The sequence below is a fragment of the Artibeus jamaicensis genome, unplaced genomic scaffold (genome assembly GCF_021234435.1).
Source record: "Artibeus jamaicensis isolate MK-2021 breed Jamaican fruit bat unplaced genomic scaffold, CSHL_Jam_final contig_1832, whole genome shotgun sequence".
Taxonomy (NCBI): domain Eukaryota; kingdom Metazoa; phylum Chordata; class Mammalia; order Chiroptera; family Phyllostomidae; genus Artibeus; species Artibeus jamaicensis.
This window is the reverse complement of record NW_026521362.1, coordinates 5,187,430-5,213,691: the sequence shown is the minus strand read 5'-3', so window position 1 is coordinate 5,213,691 and position 26,262 is coordinate 5,187,430. Positions and strand designations below refer to the sequence as shown.

General features: G+C 37.2%; 1 protein-coding gene across 2 annotated transcripts; it reads right to left on the bottom strand.

The window, feature by feature from the left end:
* On the bottom strand, positions 1-26,262 carry ARL5A (ADP ribosylation factor like GTPase 5A). Of its 2 annotated transcripts, XM_053671697.1 has the most exons (7): positions 25,908-26,261; positions 18,015-18,045; positions 17,422-17,482; positions 16,218-16,365; positions 14,139-14,222; positions 8,992-9,143; positions 1-6,258 (listed from the first exon to the last, which is right to left on the bottom strand). In XM_053671697.1, exons 4-7 carry the CDS (start codon positions 16,359-16,361, stop codon positions 6,210-6,212), a joined length of 429 nt encoding a protein of 142 aa, XP_053527672.1. In that variant the 5' UTR covers positions 16,362-16,365; positions 17,422-17,482; positions 18,015-18,045; positions 25,908-26,261; the 3' UTR covers positions 1-6,209. The 2 variants fall into 2 exon arrangements, with proteins under 2 accessions (XP_053527672.1, XP_036987218.1); XM_037131323.2 differs by lacking the exon at positions 18,015-18,045 and having other exon boundaries at positions 25,908-26,262.

Genomic DNA, 26,262 nt, shown 5'->3' with positions numbered 1-26,262 from the left:
TGTGAACAGTAATTATAATTAGCCCTTTCTAAAAGAAAAGGTATATACAATAGTACATAACAGAGTAACAGTTTAACTTTTTTTCTTTGTCTTTTTACTCAGCAAAGCATAAAGCAAAGACAATACTTTATCCCAGGTTAACATGCAACTTAAAAAAAAGTTAATATACATATTAAACATAGAAATTCACCAGTGGAATCTTATTGGTCACAACCCCCCTCCCACCACCACCAAATATATCTTGACATTGTTCCTTTATTTTATTCTAAACAAGGTCCTATTCCTGGTCACCTGACCCAATGCCTTACATTTCGGTAGCTTAACAGTTCAGTAAGTTACGGATGGACACAAGAATGTTGTTACAAGTACAATGAAGTAACACATTTGCAAAGAACTGATTGCACTGCTTTACCAAAGGAGAGGCCCCTACTCCAATCTGCTAGTCCCTCCCACCCTGAGAACAAACATAAATGTCCCCCAACCACCCATGAAGCTGTCTCATCAAGAAGGCCCTGAAGCATTCATTATCTCCCCGGGTATCTAACGTATTAGCACTGAAGAAATATGGAAGCACCCACAGACTCTAAGATCATCGCTTTTGCAATATTCCTAGGCTGTAAAATCTTCCTAGGATACAGAGAAACCAAGTGCATAACATGATAGAGCTAAGACAAATTTTCTGCCTCACCTTGCTTGCAAAGCTTGACTCAAAACCTTCTATCATATTAGAGATTTCAATACAACAAAACTGAAATTTTTCAAAAACGGTTTCTAGTTTGTTGCATTAAATGTGGTTTCACTTATTTCAATATACATAGCTCAACTCCAGAAGGGAAGTCACACAGAGACTAGTTGGAACACACTGTCATACAGTTTTACCTAGGAAAATACGAGCAAGGAAGATTAATACCTACAAGAATTTGTCATTGAAAATGAATATAACTAGTAAAATGTATTGTGAGCAGAAATCAAATTAGTGTATTTTTCATCTCTAGCAACCAAAAGAAGCCCTCACTAGATATAATTACAGCTTCCTTCCCAATGTGTTATCTTGAACATTAACCCAGAAAATAGGTTTAAAAGTGCTTTGCAGGTATCATCTCATCTCAAGGAACCATAAAGGGACGTATGTAAGAAAAGGCTATTTGAATCTAACGAAATATTTCAAACAAAAAGAATTAGAAGAATTCTGTATATCATCAATGTGAGAAGTTCTGGGGAACAGTATACATTACAATAATACAAAATCACATACACATTGCATTTTTCCATGCAGGATGATTTAAAATATGAACATAATGTAACTAACTGGAAATCACTGAAAATACAGTCAAGCCCTTGCCCCTAGGGTTTATAGTCATACTCTATGGATTAAAAAAAACCCCAATATTAAAAAAACATAAAAGGGCTCTACCAGATATTTTGGTTTCTAAGTAGACTCTAAACAAAGAAGAAGGATTTTGGCGCGTGTACACACGAAATGGCTCACAATCTAAATGATGCAAATGACTCAAACCTGCTAACCACTAAGTATGAGAATTTAGAGGCTTTTCTTACACAAGCAACAAACTTTTACTAAGGTTTTACAACACACAGTATAATTTTCTGTGTGTTAACACTATTTTTTAAAACAGGAAGAAGAGTTCAGTTTTCTATTCCCTGCATTAACTAACATCGTGGTCACAGAATATTTGTATCAGTAAAGAGTGGTTTCACTCATGTTTCTTTAAACTGGTTTGTTGAGGGTTATGATGGGTATTTTCAATTTCAAGGCCTTTTACTCAAATAAAGCACAAACTGGGAGTTAGAAACTCAGAGGGCTGTGTCATCGGTAAGACAAGCACATATAATAAATACCACAGAAAACATGTATAATTTATTAGAGGACTTACAAATCAACACGAATCAATTTTAGGCACTTCTTGAGTACAGACCATGGGAATTTTCTACCAAGGAACTATCTCGCAGGCAAGACCATAAAGACCGAGGCTTTAGTTTTTAGAATACACAGGGCTAAGCAATTTGTAAGAAATGTTGCATAATTAACCCAATTGCATCCTGGTACAATTTCTTTATAATTCCACACACAACTTTCAGGTGTAACAGAAGTAGTTACTTTTTAGCACCTGAAGTTCTTAAATTGTCTGTCTTCCCTTCGCTCCACCAGCATGATCTTGAAGTTACCATACATTCCTCGAGAGAGCACAGTACTGAAGCTTTACTTTTGTGTACATGGCACTTAAGTATTTTCTGTATTATGTCTGCATCTACACAGTCAACACAAGATAGGTGATGATTTTCATTATTTGTTTATCTTTTTTCTTGAAGTAAACACAAGGGAAAAATGGAATGTGGTCTATGGATTTAAGGGGGTACAGATGTCTTTAGGTTAAGTACTACATGTAAATGTGGTCTGACACCTTTCTCCAGCTGAGATCATGTGCACTAGTACTTTCCAAAATGTAACCAAGTTTTGGAAGTTGGGAAATGGGAAGATAATACTCATATAAGGTAATCCTTTCCACATCTAACTTTTTAGCTCAAAGAGCTGGCAGCGTCTAGAAAGTTTTCTTATCTTTCTGAATCTAGTTTTCAGCATGCAAAGCACAAATTTAGAGGCATTAGAATGTTAAATACAGTACAACTTAATGAACTCTACAGCATCTGTATGCTGTATACACAGCAAGCCAGCCTCGATGCACTCAACAACTCTGACGGTACTTTCTAATGAGCAAAGCACCAATCAGTGAATCAAGCCAGTGCTGGGAGGACGACAAAGAGCTAGAGAGTCTACTTAAAAACCAGTGGTTTGGGGAACAGTAGATACAGGCAGTACGGAGATAACCTATCTTCATGGTTGGTGAATAAAGGTACAGCTGAGGGAAGGCTGAGCTATGGGAAAGCTGATCCTGAGGTGAGAAGTTCCAGATTATATTTAGACAGTGGGAGGGGTCAAAGTTAAGTCATACAAAGAAATTTTGTCTCTATCCACCCCTGAAAGATGGACTGAGGCCAAGATACAACTGGGCAACTGAGAGACGATGACCCCAAATTCCACAGATAATCTGGGATGTGCTGCTATCCCCTATATACAAAGTAGAACACACTACAGATATATTCCCAAAAACACCTGCAGAGAAAACTAGAAAATTGTCTACAGTTTTTCTATTTACACTAATATAAACAGATTTTGAGGTTGTCTGTACTGCATGTGGTTGCTGTAGTCACAGCAGTAAAGGTAAAGTGCCTATAAGAGAGGGGATAATGGAGTCCCATTTCTAGGCATCTGAACTCTATACACTCAGACAAAAAAGAAAAGAACATTTCAGGAACTACCTGACTTCCCTTGAGTGTCCTGTCCTTCTCTGCGATCTCAGTGTAACCACCTACTAGGCACTTCTTAGAGCCAGAAAACAGAGACGTTCCTGCTTCACGCCACACTTCTAAAACCCACCTTGACCGCCTGCATTGAAAATGCCTGTCAGCAGTGCCAAAGCACTTTTTTATTCTTAAGGCAAAATGTCATCATCCCCTACTGACTAACCCCTCTCCCCCAAACTACCTGCCTTCACTGTATTCTTTGCCCATAGTGAGAGCCAAAGAAAACAGAAAGAACTGAAAATTTCAAACAAGAATCCTTGACATACCAGGTAAGATATATTTTATAAATGTTATTATGTTAAAATTCAACATATTTAAATGCTTATAGCATATGGTTATTTTTACCAAGATATCCAGAGAAGTCATACAACTTTCAAAATTAGTATCAAACATGGGATATTTAAATCCAGCCACACATACAGAGATAGGAAACTTTGTTCTTTTCAAAGTTTCTGACCCAAAATATGATCTTTCGTTTACATTCAAAAGTAGCATATTAAAAACCCCAAAGTTATTGCCCTTTGCTTAAGTCTACTTAAGCTACATATAAATGGCCAGTATGACTATTCATGAGGTTCTCCATCTTATTTGGAAGTGTTAAAATGATTTTGATGCATTTTCATACATGAATTTAAATTTGTTTCCCGACTGTATTTTTGGTTTTATGCACAAGTACATAGGTAACACATTTCTTATGTTTAACCTAGAATGGAATATAACAAAATAAACATGCTTTGCAAATGTGAACTAAGATTTCATGCCTTCTCATGATGCCGTGTCATTAATCTACTACACAAAACCAGTGGCAACAATGTAGTGCACGTTTTAAACATCCAATCAGAATGAACTTCGGCCAACACACTGATGACCAGGGAACATGCTGGTGTATTGCTGAACTGATGTGGCAGCAATCCAAGAAACTGTACTGAGATTATTCAAATAAAAAAAAATAAAAAGTATAAAAGGTATGGATTTGCTGGGCTACTGTACAGACTATTTTTCTCTGATGAAACTACAATATCCACAACATATATTTCAGTTTTTAAGGAAGGTTTTAATATATAATAATTCCTTATAGTGATTTGAAAAAAGTATGAGACTAATGAACAAGTAAAGCTTAGTAATTTAGGATTTCCTTTTATAAAAGTTGACAAAAAAATAAAATGTTATACTTGCATTTTGAGCATTATACTGTAACACAAAACATCCACTGTTAAACACTGATCTCCCATGTCCAACTTAGCCTTAGATACTGAGTATTTTAATTTTGTAGAAAGAAACTCTCAAAGTTTTGTCAATGTTTATAGTATATGCCTCATTATTTGTTCCTCACTAAAATCTTCGTGAAATCTCTAGGCTGGTATTACAATAAAAGTAATTATTTTTTCCTGAATATTCTAAAATATGCTAGTTTGGGCTAGTGCTCAGATTTTCAAGGAATGAATACCCAAGAATATGTTTTAATACATTTAGTTAGGTAAGTTTGTTTACAGTCACAACATAAATACCTCTGATTTTCAGTTACTGAAAAAATATATAGGTTACATGGACACAGAAGGTATTTTTGGCCAAGTTAATTCTTAAGAAAAATAATGCATTATGTTGATCAATTTTTAAGCCAAATTCCTAAAAGTATTAAAACATTTGTATTTTACAATTATTAAACAATACATTCATGTGGTATGAGATTAAAAAAACAAAGAAATGAAAAATCTCAAAGTATTTCAAGAGTTAAGAAATAGACATTTTTCAAATTCATATGTTATCCTTGTTAATTGGAAAATATGCTTTACTTTTCATTTCAAATTCACTTCAAATGCCTGACATATAGTTTAGAAGAATCTAGCTAAATTATTTAATTATATCTATAAGGTGACGCTTCTCTGGGTAGACATTTCACACAGCAGTTCTCAATTAACACTGAAAAAAATCAATTGGTAATTGTAATCACAAGGAATGGCTGATTAATGGATTAACAATTTACTCGGTAATTTAGATGGCATAAGGTCTAATAAAGGGACCCATATAACCGCTCAGTGTGTAACTGTCCCATTGGTAACACTATGCCAAGAAGTTGACAGATATAGTGCTCACCAAGTCACACATTTCCATGTACGCAATTTGATCAACAAGAAAAAAATAGGTACACAATGTCAAATAGTTTTTTCTTTTTTTAAACAGCAGCTCAATGATTTTGAGGGGTTGGTCAGTACAAGACACAGTACATTGGGGAAAAGTACAGATTGGCACCTAAACCAATGCCAGTACTCATCTCACTGTTATAATTAAGAATATTATTAATTTTGTTATTCACTTTTCCTTAGAACATAAATCAAAACCATTAACTTGAAGTTGAGGTATATATACAATACAGACACAAGATTATGCAAAAATACTTTTCATAAGTAACATTACATTTTAAAATATTGGAAACTGAGTATCTGGGCTGATTTGTACTTTGACTTAATGGAACAAGAAGAGAACAACACTCAACTAAGAAGGGTTATACTGATAATAAAGCTCGTAAAGTTAAAAATGTCTTCCTCTCCGCTCCTACTTACCACAGGCTACACAAGTCCTGAGAGGATTCATCATGAGAAAAGTGTCAATCACAGCTTTAAGACTTTGCTTTGGAAGAAACTAATGAGAAAGCAATTGGAAGGTGAGACTTCATCTTCATTTTCAAATAAGTGGTCTTAATTTTTCTTCTTATAGAAAAAGCTTAAATCAGTTTGCCATAAATATATCCGAACCATTAATTTTTGCAGCTTTCAGGTACAGTCCAGCACTCCGTTCATACAAAGTCTATGAGAAGAGGTCAGCAGAGATCATCTAATCTTAAGTCGTGACATCATCCACTCGAGTCCTTGGCATAATCTATATAGAAGACAAAGTAATTGAATTAAATTCTCATCTAAATAGCTATAAACCGTCAACTAAAACGAGGTATCATTTTTCATTTACAGTGAAGAACCAGCAGTACCCAACACGGGCAGTGCCGTGGTGAAGCCACACTCGCACACACACCGCACCTGAGCTTTCCTGTCTGTCTTGTCTGCGGGGCCTAGAACACGGCCTGACACGTAAATGCCCCTGGGAAGTAATTCAGCAATACATACCTTTAAAATATCAATATTCTCTCTACCAATGTTTCTACTTCTAGAACTGTATCCTAAAAATACAGAAGACATACAGATTTATGTATAAGACTGCTCATCAAAGCATTTTTATTAGGAAATTCTTTATTAAGAATTTAAATGTCTAGAAATAGAGAAAAGTTGAACAAATTATGGAATGTCTACATGATAAAATATTAGAAATTTCCTCTCAAGGACTATTTTACAATTTGATAAAATACTCATTAATAAATAAAAATGGCAGGATATTAAATATATAGAAGAGCTGTTAAAACAAAGTATGTACATAATATGTCTGCTACATTTATATATTAAAATTTTTTAAAGGAAGTAAAATATCATATTGCTAACATCAGTTATTGCTGAACAATGGGTAATTGAGCATAATCCAAAATAAATAAAGAGATGTTCATTGTGGTAAAGGAAAATAAATGTTTAGCAAGAGGAAAATGGTTGTACATACTATGTTGCAACAAAACAAACTGTTATGAAGCATTAAATATTATCTACGAGGCACTTTTACAGATAGAAGGAACTATGAAAATTCAGATTTTTGTGTAAGTATGAGCCTAACAATAGAAATACAGAATTATAAAAAAGGCAGAAGTAAATAAATGATTATTTTTGGCCCGTACTGTGCTAAGCACTTACTATCCATTATTTTAACATTTCTCCACAATTCTGAGATTAGAATCCTTCCCATACTAGAGGAAACATGGACTTCCAGGGAGGTTAGCAAAGGACAGAGGAGAAAGTCAAAATGCCCGACCAGCCCCAAACCACGAACCCAGACAGAGGTGGCCAGACTGCAGCAGGCAACATCTCCTCCCAAGCCAAACACTTCCATTCACACACCGCTGTAAAGGGACGCCCACGTATGCCAGAAGTTGAAAAGATACCAACGGCTACTGGTATCTCTTTCAGAAATGAAATTGCCAGACTTCACATCCATTCTAACCAATGATATATTTTCTACACAATTTCTCAAAGTATATGAGCTAAATATTGTATCAGTCCTAGATTTGTTTTTGTTGTCAAATTTAGCATTACAGTAAGTGCTTTGGCCCAAAGTCCTTTCATAGATAATGTGTATAAAGATATATATCCATATATGTATCAAGATATATATATGGATATATAAAGATATAGATATGGATATGTATTAAAAATATAAGTATATATCTTGACATGTATTAAAACTATTTGATAAAGAAACATGTAACATTTTTTAGTTGAATATGTGGATAAATGGTATTATCTATTTTTTTCTTTAAATGAACAGATTTGGTTTTTTGAGGTTCTAATTAAGCCCTCCAAACATCTGTAATTAGGCAATAGTGCCTTCTATTTCACTAAGATTCAACTTCATATCCAATTTAATTTTTGTTGTTTTTAAAAGGTATATATATAACAGATTCTAAAGAGAGGTCTTAATTTGGGGGTGAGGTTGTTCTGGTATTAGGAAAAGGCAGAAGCTTGGGACATAAACAGAGGAGTTATATAGTTGAAACAGGAGAAATTCTCTTCCTTTCAAAACCACAGTGAAACGTGACTCAGTCAGCTATTCAAACTGTACCTGTGCCCCAAGCTTCTGCCTATTCCTAACACCCGAGGACCACAAATCCAAATTTAAGAATTTTAGAATCCTTCATCTCAAGTTTAATTTTTTTCTTCTTTGCTTTTAAATACATAGAGATATACCACATTTGGATAATAAACTTCAATGAAAACATTATTTAGCTTGCCCAGCGTTTTATCTTTTTACCCTATTCCTAATGTCCATTCCACCTCTGCTGATAGCACTCTCTCCACCTCTCTGGTCACTGACCTTACACTTCACAAGGCTGACGACCACTTCCTTCCTGAAAGCCTTTCATCTCTGGGCATTAGGCACCTACCTTTCTTTCCAGAACCAAGGATCCTCATGCCACATTCTCCAATTCTAACTCTTTTTTTTCAAGGGAAAAGACTCTCTCCTGACAACACCAGGGGCAAAGTGAGTATATCCAAAGTAGTCTCACACACGAATCCTCTTCTATTTCAACATCTTTTGCATAAAGTGTGATTAAAATACAATTGGTCTACATGATTCTTAGGAATATATGACACACTGTCAGGAAAAACACTCACGGCACAGGACAGGCTCGGCCACTGTTGGTTCCTTTCTTACATTGAGAGTCCCCATGCCTTGAAGAACTGTTTCTGACTTCTCTGGATCTCCACGGCACCCCAGTTTCTCTGAACTACAGCAACTATTGTCTACATGCTCACGCACTAGTTGGGTGTGTTTATGTGTACGCTATGTGCTTTATTCTTCACAGAATCTAATCAAAACCCTCTCATTGTAGACATGGACTGTGCCTTGTACCTCTCCCTTATGACGTTCTCTACATGGCAACCTTAAAATCTGATTTTAGGAAGAAATTCACATTTCTAAGCTAAAGTCACGTTATCCATGAGGAAGACTTCTTACCCCTCGCCAGTAAGAGCACAGCATGCCTGGATATGCCACTGGTGATCTTTAATAGAAGTCAGCTTCAGACACTGGGAGATTTCTGCTACAGTCATGCATTCTTTAACATCTTGTTTATTAGCAAAAACAAGCAATCCAGCTTTCCTTAGGTCCTATAGAGGCAAATAAAACTGTAAGGGCCAGTGCATTTTTCCAGAGATTTTCCAACTTTATAAACAGAATGTTTTGATGATCTTTTAACTTAGAATTTCTCAACTACTTGATAAAAGCATCTCATAGTCTTGTACTGATGAAAGATAAACTTCACACTAAACACATTTTAAATAAACCAATCTATACTTTTATGGGTTCACTATTTCTTATGGTCCTATATTCATTTACGGTCCTAAGTGCAATATGTAACAAACAGTCATGTCTTCAAGTATGTAACTATCTGTTCCCCCCAACCCTAAACTAGGTGCGTATGACTCCTAAGAACTATTTTTCAGCATGGTACTCAAGGGTTTTTCAAAATTCTGCTGTAACCTATACTTGAGCTATAGTTACCAAGACCTAAAGCTAGTACCGTCTGGGTGCATAGGAAATAAACTAATTCACTATATATGAGGTGTGCCTCAGGACCTTAGGGCTTCACTCTCAGTGGAGTGGTGCTATCCTAAACCAATCCTATTCACCTTCTGAGTCCTAGCTCCTCTATCTGTGACCATGAAGATTTCTTAGATTTGAACATTTGATAAGGCCACCTTGGATTGACATTAAACTTACCAGATTTCCCAATTAGAAAGTATATTCTACCATTTCTATTCTTTGACTACAAGGCAAATTCTTTAACCCTTCTGATTTGTTCCTCATTACCAACATTTATTGAGTATCCAACTTAAGCAAGTTATCCATCACAGTAACCTTTTTGTAAATAAAAATATCTTTAATCCTTGCAAGATTGCTATAAGGTAGGCTTTACTATCCCCATTTTACAGATGAGGAAACTAAGCCTCAGATGTAAGTAAATCATACAAGATTGTATAATAGGACTTGGTTTGAGCTAAGAGCTTCCCATTACAACTGCTACCCCTTATCTGCAAAATGCTGAGACCACCACCTACCTCTTGGGGATGTTCTTTAAATAAATGAATGAAATTATTGCCTTTAAAGCTCTCAGTTTAGTACCTGGTTTTTGAAGACTGTTCAACAAATATCAGTTCACTTACTGCCCTGAAAATAAGAATTGCTTGTGCATAGCTCCAAATGACTAGTATATTGTATTCAGAACACAGACCAAAGTTCTTAGTCTCCTGTGACTATTCCACCCTCCCCTCTCCCAACCATTTTTACAGTCAGGAACTTCCTCGATAATCTACTGAAAGTTGTGGATCTTCTCCTCATAAAAATGCACATAGGTATATATGCAAAGACACCCTAAAGTCCATTCATAGATCATGGGCTAAGAATCCATGATGATATACTCAGTGGATTCAACTTTCATGAAATTCTTCACATTCATATATTAAGAGATGCTGTGGTTTGGGTGCTATGCTTGCAAGTTTTCTCAGCTGTGTTCAATCCCATCTTTCTTCTTCTTAGGGATTTTAGTGGGATATTTTGGTCTCAATCATGTGTATGTGTTTAAAGCAGAAAAGTCTTCAGTAAGTACAAACTGACATTGCTCCACATTATTTTACTCTTGTTAAAATAGTTTCATTGACTTCCTATGACAATGGAGACTTTTAGTTACAATGCCCTCTGCAGGATGGCAGCTGTGGTGCTACAGTTCATGACAGTGACCTGAATAAGCATAGTCAAAAAAAAAATATTCTAGCACAGCCAATTGTCAACGTCTATGCAGCAAGAGGCACACTGATGTACCATGTTTTAAAATGCAAAACCTATCTATCTAGTCAGGAGCACTGACCTCTTTTCCCTTACATTGCCAAATAAAATAATGACAACAGACAACACAACAACAGCTGTCTGGTGTGAATGAATCAAAATTATACCTATATTTTTTTGTCATATCAGCATAAAATATATTTTTGGTGTGCTACAGAATTTTAGTAATTATTTTGTGTCCCATGAAATCAAAAAGGTTGAAAATCACTGCTCTAATATGTTACCTTTTAAGATTTCACACTCTATTTGTTTCACCTATACACAGTTCAGTTTATCTGTTCATATAAAAGGCAAAAATCTGAATGGATGGCCTATACTGTGTGTGTGTGTGTGTGTGTGTATTCACCATCAAGGATACAGGCATTTTCTGCCCTTATCCTAAATGGAAATAGAACAGCATCAATAGTTGATACGTGGTGGAATCACTGAGTAGATGGACTTTCCATGGATTTAATTCCTATCTTCTTATCTTCCAGGTTTCAATATCTCTGGCTAGTGTCTGCTGAAATTTTATATAGGTCAGGACCGCTAATGCTGGCATGTTCAAAAAACAAGTTTGACAACAGAAATACTTGGCACAAGTCAGGAAACATTAAGGTTATTCTTATTTATAAATAATCTGTATTTCTTTTAGCGATTGAATTATTTAAAGAAACCTCTGGACTATAATTTGAAAAGCATAATAGCTTTTTTTTTTTTAAAGGTCTCCAATCCTCCCCACCCCCACAATGAATATAATCTTTCTAGATCTCATAGGCTTAAAACTTTTTTATTGGTGTTTTTGATTTTTAAAAAAAACCCTCAACAGCCCTGGCTGGCGTAGCTCAGTGGATTGAGCACGGGCCTGCGAACCAGAGTATCGCGGTTCGATTCCCAGTCAGGGCACATGCCTGGGTTGCAGGCCAGTTCCCAGAAGGGGACGCATGAGAGGCAACCACACATTAATATTTCTCTTCCAGTCTTTCTCCTTCCCTTCCCCTCTCTCGAAGAATAAATAAATAAAATATTAAAAAAAAAAAACCTCAACAGATATTTTACCTATTTTTAACTATTTGGGAAGAAAGGAAAGAAAGTAGTCTTTACTCTTTTATTAAATAACCTCAGAACCAATTATGTATGATAATAGTAAGATGAGTTATACTGGATTAAGGCAGTTCATCAATTTAATAAGAAGTCAAAATACAAGGTGAACAGTGGTGATCTTTTGTACATTAGCCATTTTAAACACTTTAAAAAACTTTCTGCTACATATCACATATTTCTAGTCTTAAGAGTCTAAAAATATATTTTTAGTTTAGTCAAGAAGATGAATTACATACAGCACGTGCAAGATATATTTGCTTAGCATCTTCTCTATGCCGTATGTATGTAGTTGTCAATTTGTTCCTCAAAGCTATATTTGTGAAGATAATGCCTAGAAGTTGAGTCATTCTGAATAAAATTTCATCTGTCCTTTTGTGTTTGGAATTATTTTAAAATTCATAAGCTTCAAGATTTTGCACTTCATTTAAGATGAAGCTTTCAGTAATTTTTAAAAACACTTTATAGTTTTGTATTTAATAGTACTTTTTCAGAATCATTACGAGTGATAAGATTTTCTTGGTTATTGTGGTATGCACAAAACCTCTGACTGACCCCATGTCAAAATTTGTTTTTCATTAACACACTCTCGTTCTTTCATCCATCTGTTCCCCTCCAGAACTCTATTTGGCTCTTCTTCACCCTTTTTCGTGACTTACTTAGGTTCCCAACTTCATTTGTCACTCCTTCCTTCTCTGGTAATCCGCTCATTCACTTTCCTTCCACTTCCCACTAAGCCCTACTCGTAGTACCCCTGTCCCCCATCCCCCATCAAAGAGCCTGGAGATGAGAATGCTTACATTTAAATCCTGGCTTTAAAAAAGCTGGTCAAGTCACATAAACTTCTGGACCTCAGTGTACTCATCCATAACAGATGCACTTTATTGACCTGCCCAAGTCAATGCCCTGAGCAAGTAAAATTCAGTGACTTTCTTTGAGCCCTTACTACTTTAGATACTGATCCTGCTGCGTACTGGCCAATTAGAGTAAAAACCAAACAGGGAGGCTACCTGTTAACAGAGTACAAAACACAGCTGAGGCAAGTATGTGTCTTAGTTTTCTTTTTCTAAAGTCTTCATATAACATGAAACGACCCTACCCTTCGGTATTAACTGAAAAACTGTTGCGTTTTTGTAAAGTACAAAGGGGAAATGAAAAAAAAAAATCCTTAGTTTTGTGCCTCTTTCATACCTTGTTTGTTTCCCAAGCTGAAATTGCAACCTGTTAAATGCATGCATAATGGAAAGATGTATTTTTTAACCACCCTCTCAAAGGGGCTTGAAAACCAGTCCCAAACGGGGGAAAGCGCATGTTGGAGGGCATGATCACCACAGAAAAACAGGAACTTTAACTTACATAATCACGTCACTAGCTTTCCTTAAGTTTTGCACAGCTGCTTAAAACATATCAGAATTCTTAATGCAAATCTCAAAAGTAAATCAAGTCAACATTAAAATATAAAACTTTTTTACAAAGATATCCCAGTGTTCTTAAGCTTTATTAATATTCTATTAAAATAAAATGATATATTATACATCTAAATATTCATTTTTCTATTTCCACCTATATTGAGTTTATTCCATCTGCAATAAAAAGCATTAAAAATATAATCAATCGCCACTGTAGTAAATATTATATAATTTGATAGTTACTAATATCATTATTGACTATATCATTCAGTGTATACAATTTTTAAACTCTGCTACCTGTGACCTTTCTCCCGGACTATGCAAATGTGGGCAGTCAGACAGGCTTGTTCGTCAAAGGACAGTATCGGGGGGATGGTAGAGCAACTGTGTTTAAACGTCAGCCTAATAACTGAGTTACAACCAAGACTTGCCGTGTGTCTTGAGACTTTAAAATCTCATTTCCAATGATAACCCTTTGTATAATTAATCTCTTCAAAATGTTTTTAAAAACCCTATTTAGGTAGTTTTGCTCACGAAAACCTCTACACCAAATTTATCTGAGATACATAAACATTGGATAAATGACTCCACAGTCTTTCTGCTGCTTCCAGATACAATTCCAATTTTAAAAGCATCAAATTATAAAGCAGGCATGGCCAGTAGATAAGTGCTTTTTCTTAAAATTTTGAAATAGTATCCTCATGAGAAAGTAAGAGAAGAAACGTGACAGAAACCCCCCACAAATACACGTTCTGCGAGAATCCTACTTACCTCGTGCGCTAACATTTTATAGAGTTCTTCTCTAGTTACGGAAATCCTTTCTCTGTCTGTGCTGTCCACAACAACTATTACAAACTAAAATAATTACAAAAAAATCATTAGTGATTATATAATTTGATATCTGTAAAATTTATAAAGAACTATCAATAAATTAGAACCTAGTGGCATGGTATAATTAGAAAACCTGAGATACCTACTATATAAATCATGAAACCTACAGGTCTGATCAATTTCTAATTCAAATGTATTTTCTAAATTTTCAGAGAAAAACAGGAGAAAACAGAATACATGCTAACATTCTATTAAAACATTCTGCTAATATTTTAACCAATATATAACAAGATCACATCCATATCAGTCTAATGAATGAGTCACAATCACATTCATGTCTCACAATGAATGAGACAACAGTCACTTGCTGTTGTCTGTGAGACTTTAAAGTCTCATTTCCAATGATAATTCTTTACATTTATACTGTAAGTCAGTAAGGAAAAACACACTGTGGTCCTACATTTTAAATTACTTCTAGATAAATATTATTTATTAATGTCAATTTGAAAATCTAAAACAGCATGGGTATGAGAGTACAGTAACATGACAGTTACTTTTTGAAAATCAACAAATCAGACCCTGGCTGGTGTAGCTCAGTGGATTGAGAGCAGGCCTCCGAACCAGACAATCGCGGTTCGATTCCCAGTCATGGCACATGCCTGGGTTGTAGGTAGTTCCCTGTAGGCCAGTCCCCAGCAGGGGACACACAAAAGGCAACCATACATTGATGTTTCTCTCCCTCTCTCCTTCTCTTCCCCTCTAAAGATAAATAAATAAAATCTTAAAAAAAAAAAGAAAATCAACAAATTATAAGAATAAAGCTATATCTAAAGCTGCCTCCTCTTCTTTATGTAAATGGCACCTGCTACAGGCAAGTACAGCTCTCTCCTGAACTGGTGAGAGGACTAGTATCCTGGCCTCAGAACGTGCAGTGGAAGACTCTTAAAGGGGCAGTCCCGGCTGAGCTGCATTGCACCCCTTCCTCAACGTCAGGCCCACCAGAGGGGAAACAGGAGCAGACACACTTTACCATGGCACGGGTGAGAGTCAATTTAATTCAGACTGCCTATTTTTAACACACACTATTTATTTTTTAGAACTAGGTTTCCAATTCCAAATAAACCACTGTAATTTTCAGTCTTTTCTATTCTTCAGATTTTGTGAACATAAAGTAGGATGGGTAAGAGAACAACTATTTTACCTCCTCTCTCACTTGATATATTACTGATATTTGGCTTTATTACTGCGAGACTCATTCTATTCCAAGGTATTTTATATAATAAAGCTATTAATCTTCAAAGTGTTACCATGATTTTGATACCTGCAGAGTTAAATTTAGGAATGGTAACCATATCTACCTTTCTTTCTTCCAAATACATGATCAAATATGTTATGGAGTTTTAGGGGATCAGGTCATTAGTTGCCATTAATTGTGTCTTATTCACAATATTCATCTTTGTATACATTTGGAGTTTTATTAACTTATAATCAGCAGTATAAAACAATTGTCACAGCCTTTTAATTTACAAGGTCAACACAATGAAGGTCTGAAATGTCCTTGGTCTGAAATTTCCTCTTGGGAAATAGCATTTATAAATAAAAACATGGTTTCGTCTAAACTGCCTTATAACCAAAAGAAAAAATTCTTTAATGTGCAATTATGTTGCATAAAAGAAAATACATAGTAAAATTTTGGTCAGGATTGAAACATCCTCTACACAAAAATAAATGGTAAAAAAGAAATGAAATTACAAACTGTGAGATAAACTTCATTATATAAACTACTTAAAAGAATTTCTGGGATCAATACATACTCAGACCCATTTTCCCTACAAAGGTTCAATGAGAATGGATATACAGAATAATGGTGCTAAAACAGGGAATCAAAGATACCACTACATTTAAACTCTACTTATATTAACACACTGATATTTGCAAAAGCTAACTACAAGAGTTAATATCTAGAAGTGTTTCTAAGCATTTTTCTCAAAGAAGTTCTAGTATATTAAGAAATATTACCTCTGTGTTAGTATAGTAAGTGTTCCAGGAAGAACGAAGAGATTCTTGGCCACCAATATCCCACATCAGGAATCGTGTATTATTAATCACTATCTCTTCTACGTTGCTTCCTATTGTCGGGGATGTATGTACAACTTCATTCATAGAACTGAAAAAAAAAAGGTTCAAATATATTACAATTAGCAAGGAAGATGATTGTCTGAATATTTTTCAGTCAACAGATAAATCAGCACAATCTCCTTTTATGGACTTTTTGGGTTGGGCAAAAAGTTCATTATATTTTTCCTATAAAATAAAAGACATATTCTTCATTTTCACCAATAACCTCATTGATTTGGATATTTTGAGTATGTCGGCTTTCTCCTGCTTTTGGCTTCTAGTGGGTAGAGGCCAGGGGTGCTGCTAAACATCTTCCAATGCATAAGACAGCCAAAGAATTATTTGGTTAAAATGTCAGTAGTACCTACAAACTTTGCAAATCACTTTTAATACATTCGATTGACAAAAGTTTTTTTGTAAATGTACACTGATATGAGAGTTGTCACAATACAATATACAAAAATTGTTTCAAATGAAGTTAAAGACAACTAAGCCCTACTACAGTCAGCATATGGAAAAAATTAAGAACACTTCTCGGCCAACCCAATATATGTTATATGTTATGAACTCTTCCAGTAGTTCATAAGAGTGAGCTAAGGGTTTAAACCGAGGTGGAACTCAGTAGTGGGCTATCTGCAATCCTCTATATTCACTCCAGAAAACTATATAAACACATATTTCTCTACTTTCTACAAGCAAAACAACTGAACAACATTCTCAATACCAACTCTCTATAAACAGTTGCTTAAATTAGGTTCCTTGTTTATGGCCAACCTGCCTTTTTACAAAGTAACTTAGACTCCATACAGTATTTTTATTGCTCTCATTAATCAAATATCACCCAGGCAGAAAAAGTAACTACAAACAACAAAATAAACATTTTTTAAAGATTTTATTTATCTTTAGAGGGGAAGGGAAGGAGAGAGGGAAATATCAATGTCTGGTTGCCTCTCGTTCATCCCCTGCTGGGAACTGGCCTGCAACCCAGGTATGTGCCCTGACTGGGAATCAAACCGCGGTTGTTTGGTTTGCAGGCCTGCTCTCAATCCACTGAGCTACACCAGCCAGGGCCAAAATAAACATTTTAAAAACAGTTAATACTTACAATTGGTAAAGGATGGTGGTTTTCCCTGCATTATCCAGCCCAACAATGATGACTTTGTGCTCTGAAATGAAGAAAACACCAGTTAAGTTATTAATTAAAAACATTTTTAAATATGCTATTTCATCCATTCTTTCTAGCAATGGTACAACTCAGTGAGTGGTACTTTAACCTTCTTGATGTGCAAAAGAACATCCTGGCAAGACTAACACAAGTGTGTCATTAGTCTCACCTTCCCTCTGCTTCTGTGGAGCAGCCTGAAATCTCTGAAGGGCATTCCAATGCGGAATCCAGAGGTCTTGAATCTCTTCGTCTTGCCTCAACACCTACAAGCCACATTCACTGCCAACTTTATCCACTCCATCTCAAGACTTGTCTCTATTTGAGTTTTCATGTGTTTTTACAATAAAGCACCACTGGCTGTTTTTAACACTTCCCAACTTTAAGGTATAACATGTAGGTCACAGTGAAAACTATTGAATTAAGAAGTAATTGTGGAATGGGCTCCAAGATAAAGGTACCAAGTCAATGGTGAAAAGCCAGCTTATTTCCCCAAAATAGGGTTAGATTACTCACACTTTTCAACATAGGCATACCTCAAAATATTGTATGTTCAGTTCCAGACCACTGCAATAAAGTGAACATTATGATAAAGTGAGTCACACAAATTTTTGGTTTCCCAGGGTATATTAGAGTTATGTCACACTATACAGTAGTCTCTTAAGTGTACAATAGCATTATGTCTTAAGAAACAGACAGTAAAAAACAGTTTATTGCTAAAAAATACTAACCATCATCTGAGCCTTTGGAGAGCAGTAATCTCTTTGTCTGCCTTGATGTTGGTGGCTGCTGACAGTTGGGGTGGCTATGGCAATTTCTTAAAGTGAGACAACAACGAAGTTTGCTGTATAAACTGACTCTTCCTTTCATGAACAATTTCTTTGCGGTATACAGTGCTGTCTGATAGCACTTTACACACAGAACTTCTTTCAAAATTAGTTAATCTCCTCACACCATCTCAACTTTATCGCGTATATTCATATAATACTCTAAAGTCTCTTCTTGTCACTTCAATATTCTTCACAGTATCTTTACCAGTAGATTCCATCTCAAGAAACCACGTTCTTTGCTCATCCATAAGAAGCAACATTAAAGTTTTATCCATTCCATTTTAATGGAATTTATCCTCATCCATTAAAGTTTTATCATGAGATTGCAGCAATTCGGCCACATCTCGAGGCTCCACTTGTAATTCTAGTTCTCTTCCTATTTCCGCCACATCTGCAGTTACTTCCTCAACTGAAGTCTTGAATTCCTCAAGTCATCCATGCAGGTTGGAATCAACTTCTTCCAAACTCCTGTAAATGTTGATATTTTGGTCTCTTTCCATTAACCACATATGTTCTTAATGGCATCTAGAATGGTGACTCCTTTCCCAAAGTTTTCAACTTACTTTGCCCAAATGCATCACAGAAATCACAATCTGTGGCAACTACTACCTCACAAAATGTGTATCTTCTATAAGACTTGAAACTTGACATTACTCCGTGATCCATGGGCCACAGAATGACACCTGTTAGCAGGCCTGAAAACATTAATCTCACTGCACATCCCCAGGCTCTTGGGTGACCAGGTACATTGTCAGTGAGCAGTAATATTTTGAATGGAATCTTTTTTTCTAAGCAGTAGGTCTCAATAGTGGACTTACAATATTCAGTAACCCATGTTGTTTATAGGGAAGGGGCAGAGTAGATTTAGCAAAATTCTTAAGGGCTCTAGAATTTGAGAATGGTAAATGAACACTGCTTTCAACTGAAAGTCGCCAGCTGCATTAGCCCCCAACAAGTCGCCCCGTCCTTTGAAGCGTTAAAGCCAGGCATTGACTTCTCCTCTTAGGCGACTGAAAGTCCTAGATGGCATCCTTTTTTGTTGTAAGGCTGCTTCACCAACATTGAAAATCTGTTGTTTAGTGTAGCCATCTTCATTAGTTGACTCACCCAGATCTTCTGGATAACTTGCTACAGCTTTGGCATTAGTACTTGCTGCTTCACCTTGAACTATTACATTATGGAAACAGCTTCTTTCCTTGACGCTCATGAACTAACCTCTGCTAGGTTCAAACTTTTCTTCTGGAGCTTCCCTACACTTACCATTCACATGGAATTCAAGGAACTTAGGGCTCTGCTTTGGCTTCAGGGAATGTTGTGGGTGATTTGAACTATCCAGACCACTGAAACTTTCTCCCTATCAGCAATAAGGCTGTTTCACTTTCTTTTCTTTTAAATTGTATTTATTTATTTTTAGAGAGAGGGAGGGAAAAGGAGAGGGAGAGAGGCATCAATGTGTGGTTGCCTCTTGTGCGTCCCCAACTGGGGACCTGGCCTGGACGGAACGCAGGCATGTGCCCTGACCAGGAATTGAACCAGTGACCTTTTGGTTCGCAGGCTAGTGCTCAGTCCACGGAGCCACACCAGCCAGGACCTGTTTCACTCTCTCATTCGTGTGTTCACTGGAGCAGTACTTTTAATTTCTTTTAAGAACTCTCTGTTTGCATTCACAATTTGGCTAACTGGTGCACAAGGCCTACCTTTTGGCCTATCTTGGCTTTCGACACGTCTTCCTCAAGAGGCTTAATCCTTTCTAACTTTTTACTTAAACTGAGAGACATGCAACTCTTCCTTTCACTTGAACATTAGAGGCCATTGTAAGGTTATCAATTGGCCTAATTTCAATATTATTGTCTCAGGGACAAGGGAGGTCGGAGGAGAGACACAGAGATGAAGGAATGGCCAGTAGGTGAAGCAGTCAGAACATATACAACATTTATTGAGTTATTCGTCTTATATGAATAGGCACCGTTCAGTGTGCCCCATAATAATTACAATAGTAACATCAAAGATCACTGATCATAGATCGCCATAACAAATATAATAAAAAATGCTGAAATATTGAGAAAATCACCAAAAGGTGACAGAGACAAAAAGTGAGAAAATGCTGTTGGAAAAATGGCATCAATAGCTCAACACAAGCCTTTAATCTGTGAAAAACAGTCACCTGCGAAGCGCAATAAAATGAGGTGTGCCTAAATCAACTTAAAAAAAAAAACCATTTCACCAGACAGCATTTTTTCATTGCTTCCAGAGAGAAAGGAAGAAAGGGGAAGGGATGGAGAGAGACAGAGAGAGACAGAGAGACACACATCCACTGGCTGCCTCTCCTACAGGACCCAACTGGGGACTGACCCTACAACCTAGGCATGTGCCCTGACTGGGAATCAAACCTGTAACCTTTCGGTCTATGGGACAATGCTCCAACCACCTGAGCCATACCAGCCAGGGCTAAATCAACTATTTTTTTACTTGCCTTAGGCTTTTTCACCATCCTAGTCTATTCTAATTACCAAGACAGAATAGCATTTTATGCAACACATAAATTTGTAGCCCAAAAGTATTATAATGTACTTTAAAACAAATACTCTATAGAACCTAAAATACAATATGCATTTTAAGAGATGTTACTATGAGCAAATGCAGTAAGTCTTTTGGCTATTCCAATTCTTGGATGCACATGACTTATTACAAGTTTACTGCTTAGTATGATTTTTCTTTTAGACTATCTGTGCCACAGCATTCTTATAGCTACTCGACAAGCCAAACAACTCTACACCATTACAATCCTTGGATGGAGTTCAGAGTTGCCATTTGGCTTTAGTTCCCTAATCAGTACTTTACTGTTTGGTCATGAAAATGCTTCCAGTTTCACTTATTTCCTTTTCGTACACCCAGGGAGCCTACCAGTTCCATTTGTTGCTAGTTTCTAAGAGTCAACATACATCCTTCCAACTACCAGTCAGTGAATTTAGCAAAACAAACAAACAAATGAAAATCATGTCATCCAGGACACACAAATACTAAGGGAGATAAGTTGAGAGCCATCCTGGTTCTTCATTCTCACCTCTTATCCAAATTATAACTAAGCCCTATTGATTCTCATATAGAACAAAAAGTCCAATTTTTGTCACATTCACTATAGTTCTCTCAGGCCACTGCAGAGTCTGGAATAAAGCACTTGCTTCGAACAGTGTGAACGAATAAATAAATCTAGAAAATATAATAAAGATTGGAAGGGAGATAACCGATGAAGTCACTAGATACATGGTCCGGCAGAAGTAACGCCACTGAGCGTGGATGGTAGGGTACGCAAATGTCTCGCATGAGATGGACAGCAATTTGAACATTTCACCCAAAATGCCATATGGTGTGCTTGAGTGTGATATTGTTATGGTACAGAATTAATGCTTATGATTTGGTAATAAAAGATTTTTATGTAATAAAAAGGGTCATTATTTGTGCTGGACCATGTATTAAATATCCCATTTTCAAATCTGGAAGTATCATCAATAAAAACAAAGTTTGAAGATAAACTTGCTATTTATAGGAAAGGTAAGTGAAGATTCAGGGAAAAAGCCCAACATATCTTTTGCATTTAGGAATTGCTGAATGAAAAGCAATTATACATGGCACAATCAGAAAACAGAAACCACACAATTTGAATTTGCAAAGTTGAATTTAAAGAAAATAACTATTACAGGGGTTGGAGTATTGAAGGATTGGCTAATAAGAGCTGACTCTGAAGACTACAGAAATGTCGAATCCATGGAGCATTAACTACCCCCGGGGCTGACACAGAGCTTCCTCCAATTCCCCAGGACTGAGATGCAGGCTTTGCTGGAGGGCTGGGCTCCTGCTCACTGAATGTCAGAGAAGCAGCTGTGCAGACCTGCCAGGGGATCATGCTGAAAATCCTCCCCGTCTAGGGTGCTGGGGAAAGCTGTGCATTGGGAGATATTTCGCTGGAGGGTCTCCATCCTGAAATCAACTGAACTGGGTCCTGTGGGAAGCTGCTGGCTGCTGCTGACCACTACACAGTGTAAGAACCAGCCTCTGAAGAAGAGTTCACAGTGCAAGAGCAGGGCAAATCCTGCTGAGGGCACACTTAAACCATGAAGAAAAACCCTTCCCTCCTGCAGAATCCCTGCAATGCTATCTGACAAAGTTCAACGTTCTGTCAGCTGGCAAAAGACAAGGATTTGAAGGACCCAGCTCCATAACCAGAGCATGCACAGTGAATTTGGAGCTAAAATGTCTAATAAGTAGCACAGTCCACCCCTTTGGCCAGTCAGTTTCTATATGTATTGTTCTATACATCTGAACTCCCATACGATAAAAAGAAATAAATTTTTTTTAAAAAAGCAGAGGTGGCTTCCCAGCACCAGGCTCTAGAAGCACAGGCAGTTTCTCCAAAACTCATTTACTACTTACTTCTCTTCTAAAAACCAATCAGAAAATGATATGCTATCAACAGGAAAAATTTCACAACTTCTTTCATAGTTCACATTAGTGCCAGAAAGTTCTTCCTTTTATTTAACACGAACCCTTCTTATACAAAGAAAGTCTGTTGGGTTTTGTTTTGTTTTGCAGTGCAGTAAGTCAGGCACTAGATGTAAAATCCCAGGTCTATCACTTTTCATTGTAGTGCCTTAAGCAAACAAGTTACCTAATGTCCTTATAAAATGGTGAGAATACCTACCTCAGTAGGGTTGTTGTGCAGAGTAAATCAGTTAAGACTAAATCAACTAATTTGCGTTTGGCATTTACAACCTAATCTTGCATAAATCAGTAAATGTTAACTGCTGTTATTTCATATACAGAGATGGAGCTTGCTTCTTTTCCATCTCCCCAAACAAGAATGAATGTTCCATAAAGGCAGGAGGTTCTTCCTGTTTTGTTCCCTGCTTTATGCCCACCACCTCCTCACTCACAAGAGGTGCTCAAAAATACTTATTTAATAAACAAACCAACCATTGTTCACATGCCCTTCTATTCTAAAATACAGTCCTAAAGACTTAAAGTTTAGTAACTCTAAAATGGTTAGCAGGGTGGGTTGGGGAAAAAAGAAATGATACCAATCTCTTCTTCAAGAAGAAAGTATCAGCAACACATTTCTTCAGTGTTTTAACTTGCATGGCTCAGGAAAATCACTCCACTGGAACCTCAGTTTCCTCTTTTTAGTGGAAAAGAGTAACTCCTTCAAAGATCTGTTGAAGCTTTTCTATTTAAAACGATGCATACAACAGCATTTATAACAAAACTGGTACTCTGTTTTATTTAAATGGGTGTTATCTTCATGCAAACTCTGGTTTTTCAAGTGTGAGCAGTACGCAATTAGCTTTCACTGTGCATTCAACCTATCTAAGTTTAAAATGAGAATGCTGTTCTGAAGAGGTTTTAGAAAGAAGAGCTATGGTACAGATTAAGTTTCACCAGCATGGCAAATTCTGTAATCCCCCAAATCTTCCTTCCAAGACTTTATGTGAAAAGAATATAGGATTGCTTTCTGTATCTTCTGAAGGTAAAATAAAGCATCTAAGATATATATATATATATATATATATATATATATATATATATATATATTACATATACCCAATTTAACAGAGAACCAAAAAGACCAACAAGCATCTGACATTAAATCTAATAGTATTTTGAAAAGTGACCCTACTGATAACATACTACATCATGAGCAGAAGAGAAATAGTTTATTCACATTTTTACAATATTGACATCTAAATGTCTAAAACTTAACTTCATCAATTCCTCTTACTGTTAATTTCCCAGCACTGAAATAAATGTCCAGATAAAAATTACTGCAAAATACAGGTAATAAGAACACTGTACTAGTAGATTTTTGGTGGTAACAATGCACACATTCTATTTTTTTACTATTGGCAAGTAGCTGTTGGCAAAGCTCTAATTCATTCTTAAGTTACAAAGACAAATAATTTTATCATTGACTCAAAATAGAAAGTGGAGATATCTAATTTGCTGCAGTAATAGTCAATTGACAAGCAAATTCTAAATTTCACAGCAGAGTTGAAACTAGCTTCATTTTTAAAATAATGGATATTAAAACTAAGATAGATCTTATCTACTATAAGCACGATTTTATGGCAATGTAAGTTTCAATACTTGACACCTAGACATCAAGTTTTCCAGATTTGTAGGCTCCACAGTCACACAGTCAAATCCCTGGTGTTCTAGGTGAAAACACCTAGACCAGACCCAGAGAGGTTAGGTGACCAACTGGTTCCTACTCCATCTCTCCCAGCAGTAACAGCCAGCCGGAGACAGTGCAGATTAGAACCGGTTTTCTCTATGAAAATCCCCACATCAGAAAAATAACGGGAAATATTGCTCTTCCATCGAGTATCATGTGAGCTACACTATCATCTTTATTTTTGAAAGAGAAACACACGTGATCTCAAGTTCAAGTTCTGTTACCTTCCTGTCACAGTCTTATATAGGCGACACTGAATCATGAAGGAGGTGGCGGCAGTAGTTTGCACAACAAATGCCACCATTCATTAAGTATTGGAAAACTTTGGGATGTCACACCACTACCAGCTTACACAAGAGAAAAACGCAAACTAAGCTATTGGCAGCAGGCATAGTGAATCACCCAACTTGAGTTAATAAGAAACAAAGTACACCACTAACTAACTATATTGTATCCTAATGACTATGGAGGCTTTTTGTTAAAATTGTATCCTTCCCCTAGTTTTATACACTCATTTTGTAACAAATTTTAATACACCTGACACGCATTTCAAGACGATACCTAAGTTTAGATTAATTTAAGCATCCCTATACAATACTACACTCTATACTTGTAGAGTATAATTTGCTGGTTACCCACGGTTAACAAATGTTTCACATGGTATAGTTTTCAAATGCTTTATATGAAACACTTAACCCAACCAAAACAAATAAAAAAAAAACCCCACTCTACTTAAATATGCGACACAAGTAGGAAAATGACCTCAAGCTTACCCTTAAACACAGATAGATATAAATAAATACGGCAAAGATGTCCATTACGATGCAGGATGCAGAAGTGTTCCCAAAGAGTGGGGGAGGGCGGTAGAGGTGCAGGGAAAGTTCATAAGCCTGAGGTGTATTGGCGAGTGAAGAGCCATTCCTCGTGTTTTCCGCATTCTGCCACCCTCGGTCGCTCTGTGGCGCGGCGGGGTAATAACCTACAACCTTCATCCCAGAGCACCCCAGCATTTCTTCTTGGTGTGCAAACCCAATTGCCGGAGGAAGAGGGACTAAAAGGCCAGGCTGTGCCACTCAGGGACGTCAGACACGAAATTTTTGCCACCCCCCCCCCAACCGAAATCGGAGCAATGGGTGTATTTGAGGAATGGATTTCTTGGCAAGGTCCCCTAATACAAAGGGCTGCGAGTCGGGAACCACCCCTGAGCTGAGAGTGGGACCGAACGACCCAGGCCCACACCGCAGCTGCCAGCACCCCGCGCAGAGACCGCGCGCGACCGCGCCGCCCACGCTCCGGAAGTATTTGGAGACCCCGACTCACCCGGCTGGGGTGACCCTCTCCCCCACCCTACACCCTCGGCCCGAGCCCCTCACCCTGGTGATTGAACAGTCTCCATATCCTGGTGAAGAGAATTCCCATTCTCGGGCAGCGGACCCCCCTCCAGCCACCCGGTCGCCTAGCCTCCCCCGGCTTAGGCTGACGGGGAGGAGAGAGACGCGCCGCAGCCTTCGCCTCCGCTGCCGCTGCTCCCGAGCTGGCCGCCGGCGCGCTTCCTAGGAACCGAAGGGAGGCCGAACCCCAGGCCACCCAGCCGCGCGCGAGGCCCCGCCGCTGCCGCCGCGGCACCCGCCTGGCTCGGGGACATCGCCGCCGCGTTGTCAGCGACGAGCCTCGCAGGCCACCGTCCTCCCCCAGCTCCTCTAGGGCGGCTGCGGTGTCTGCGACCAC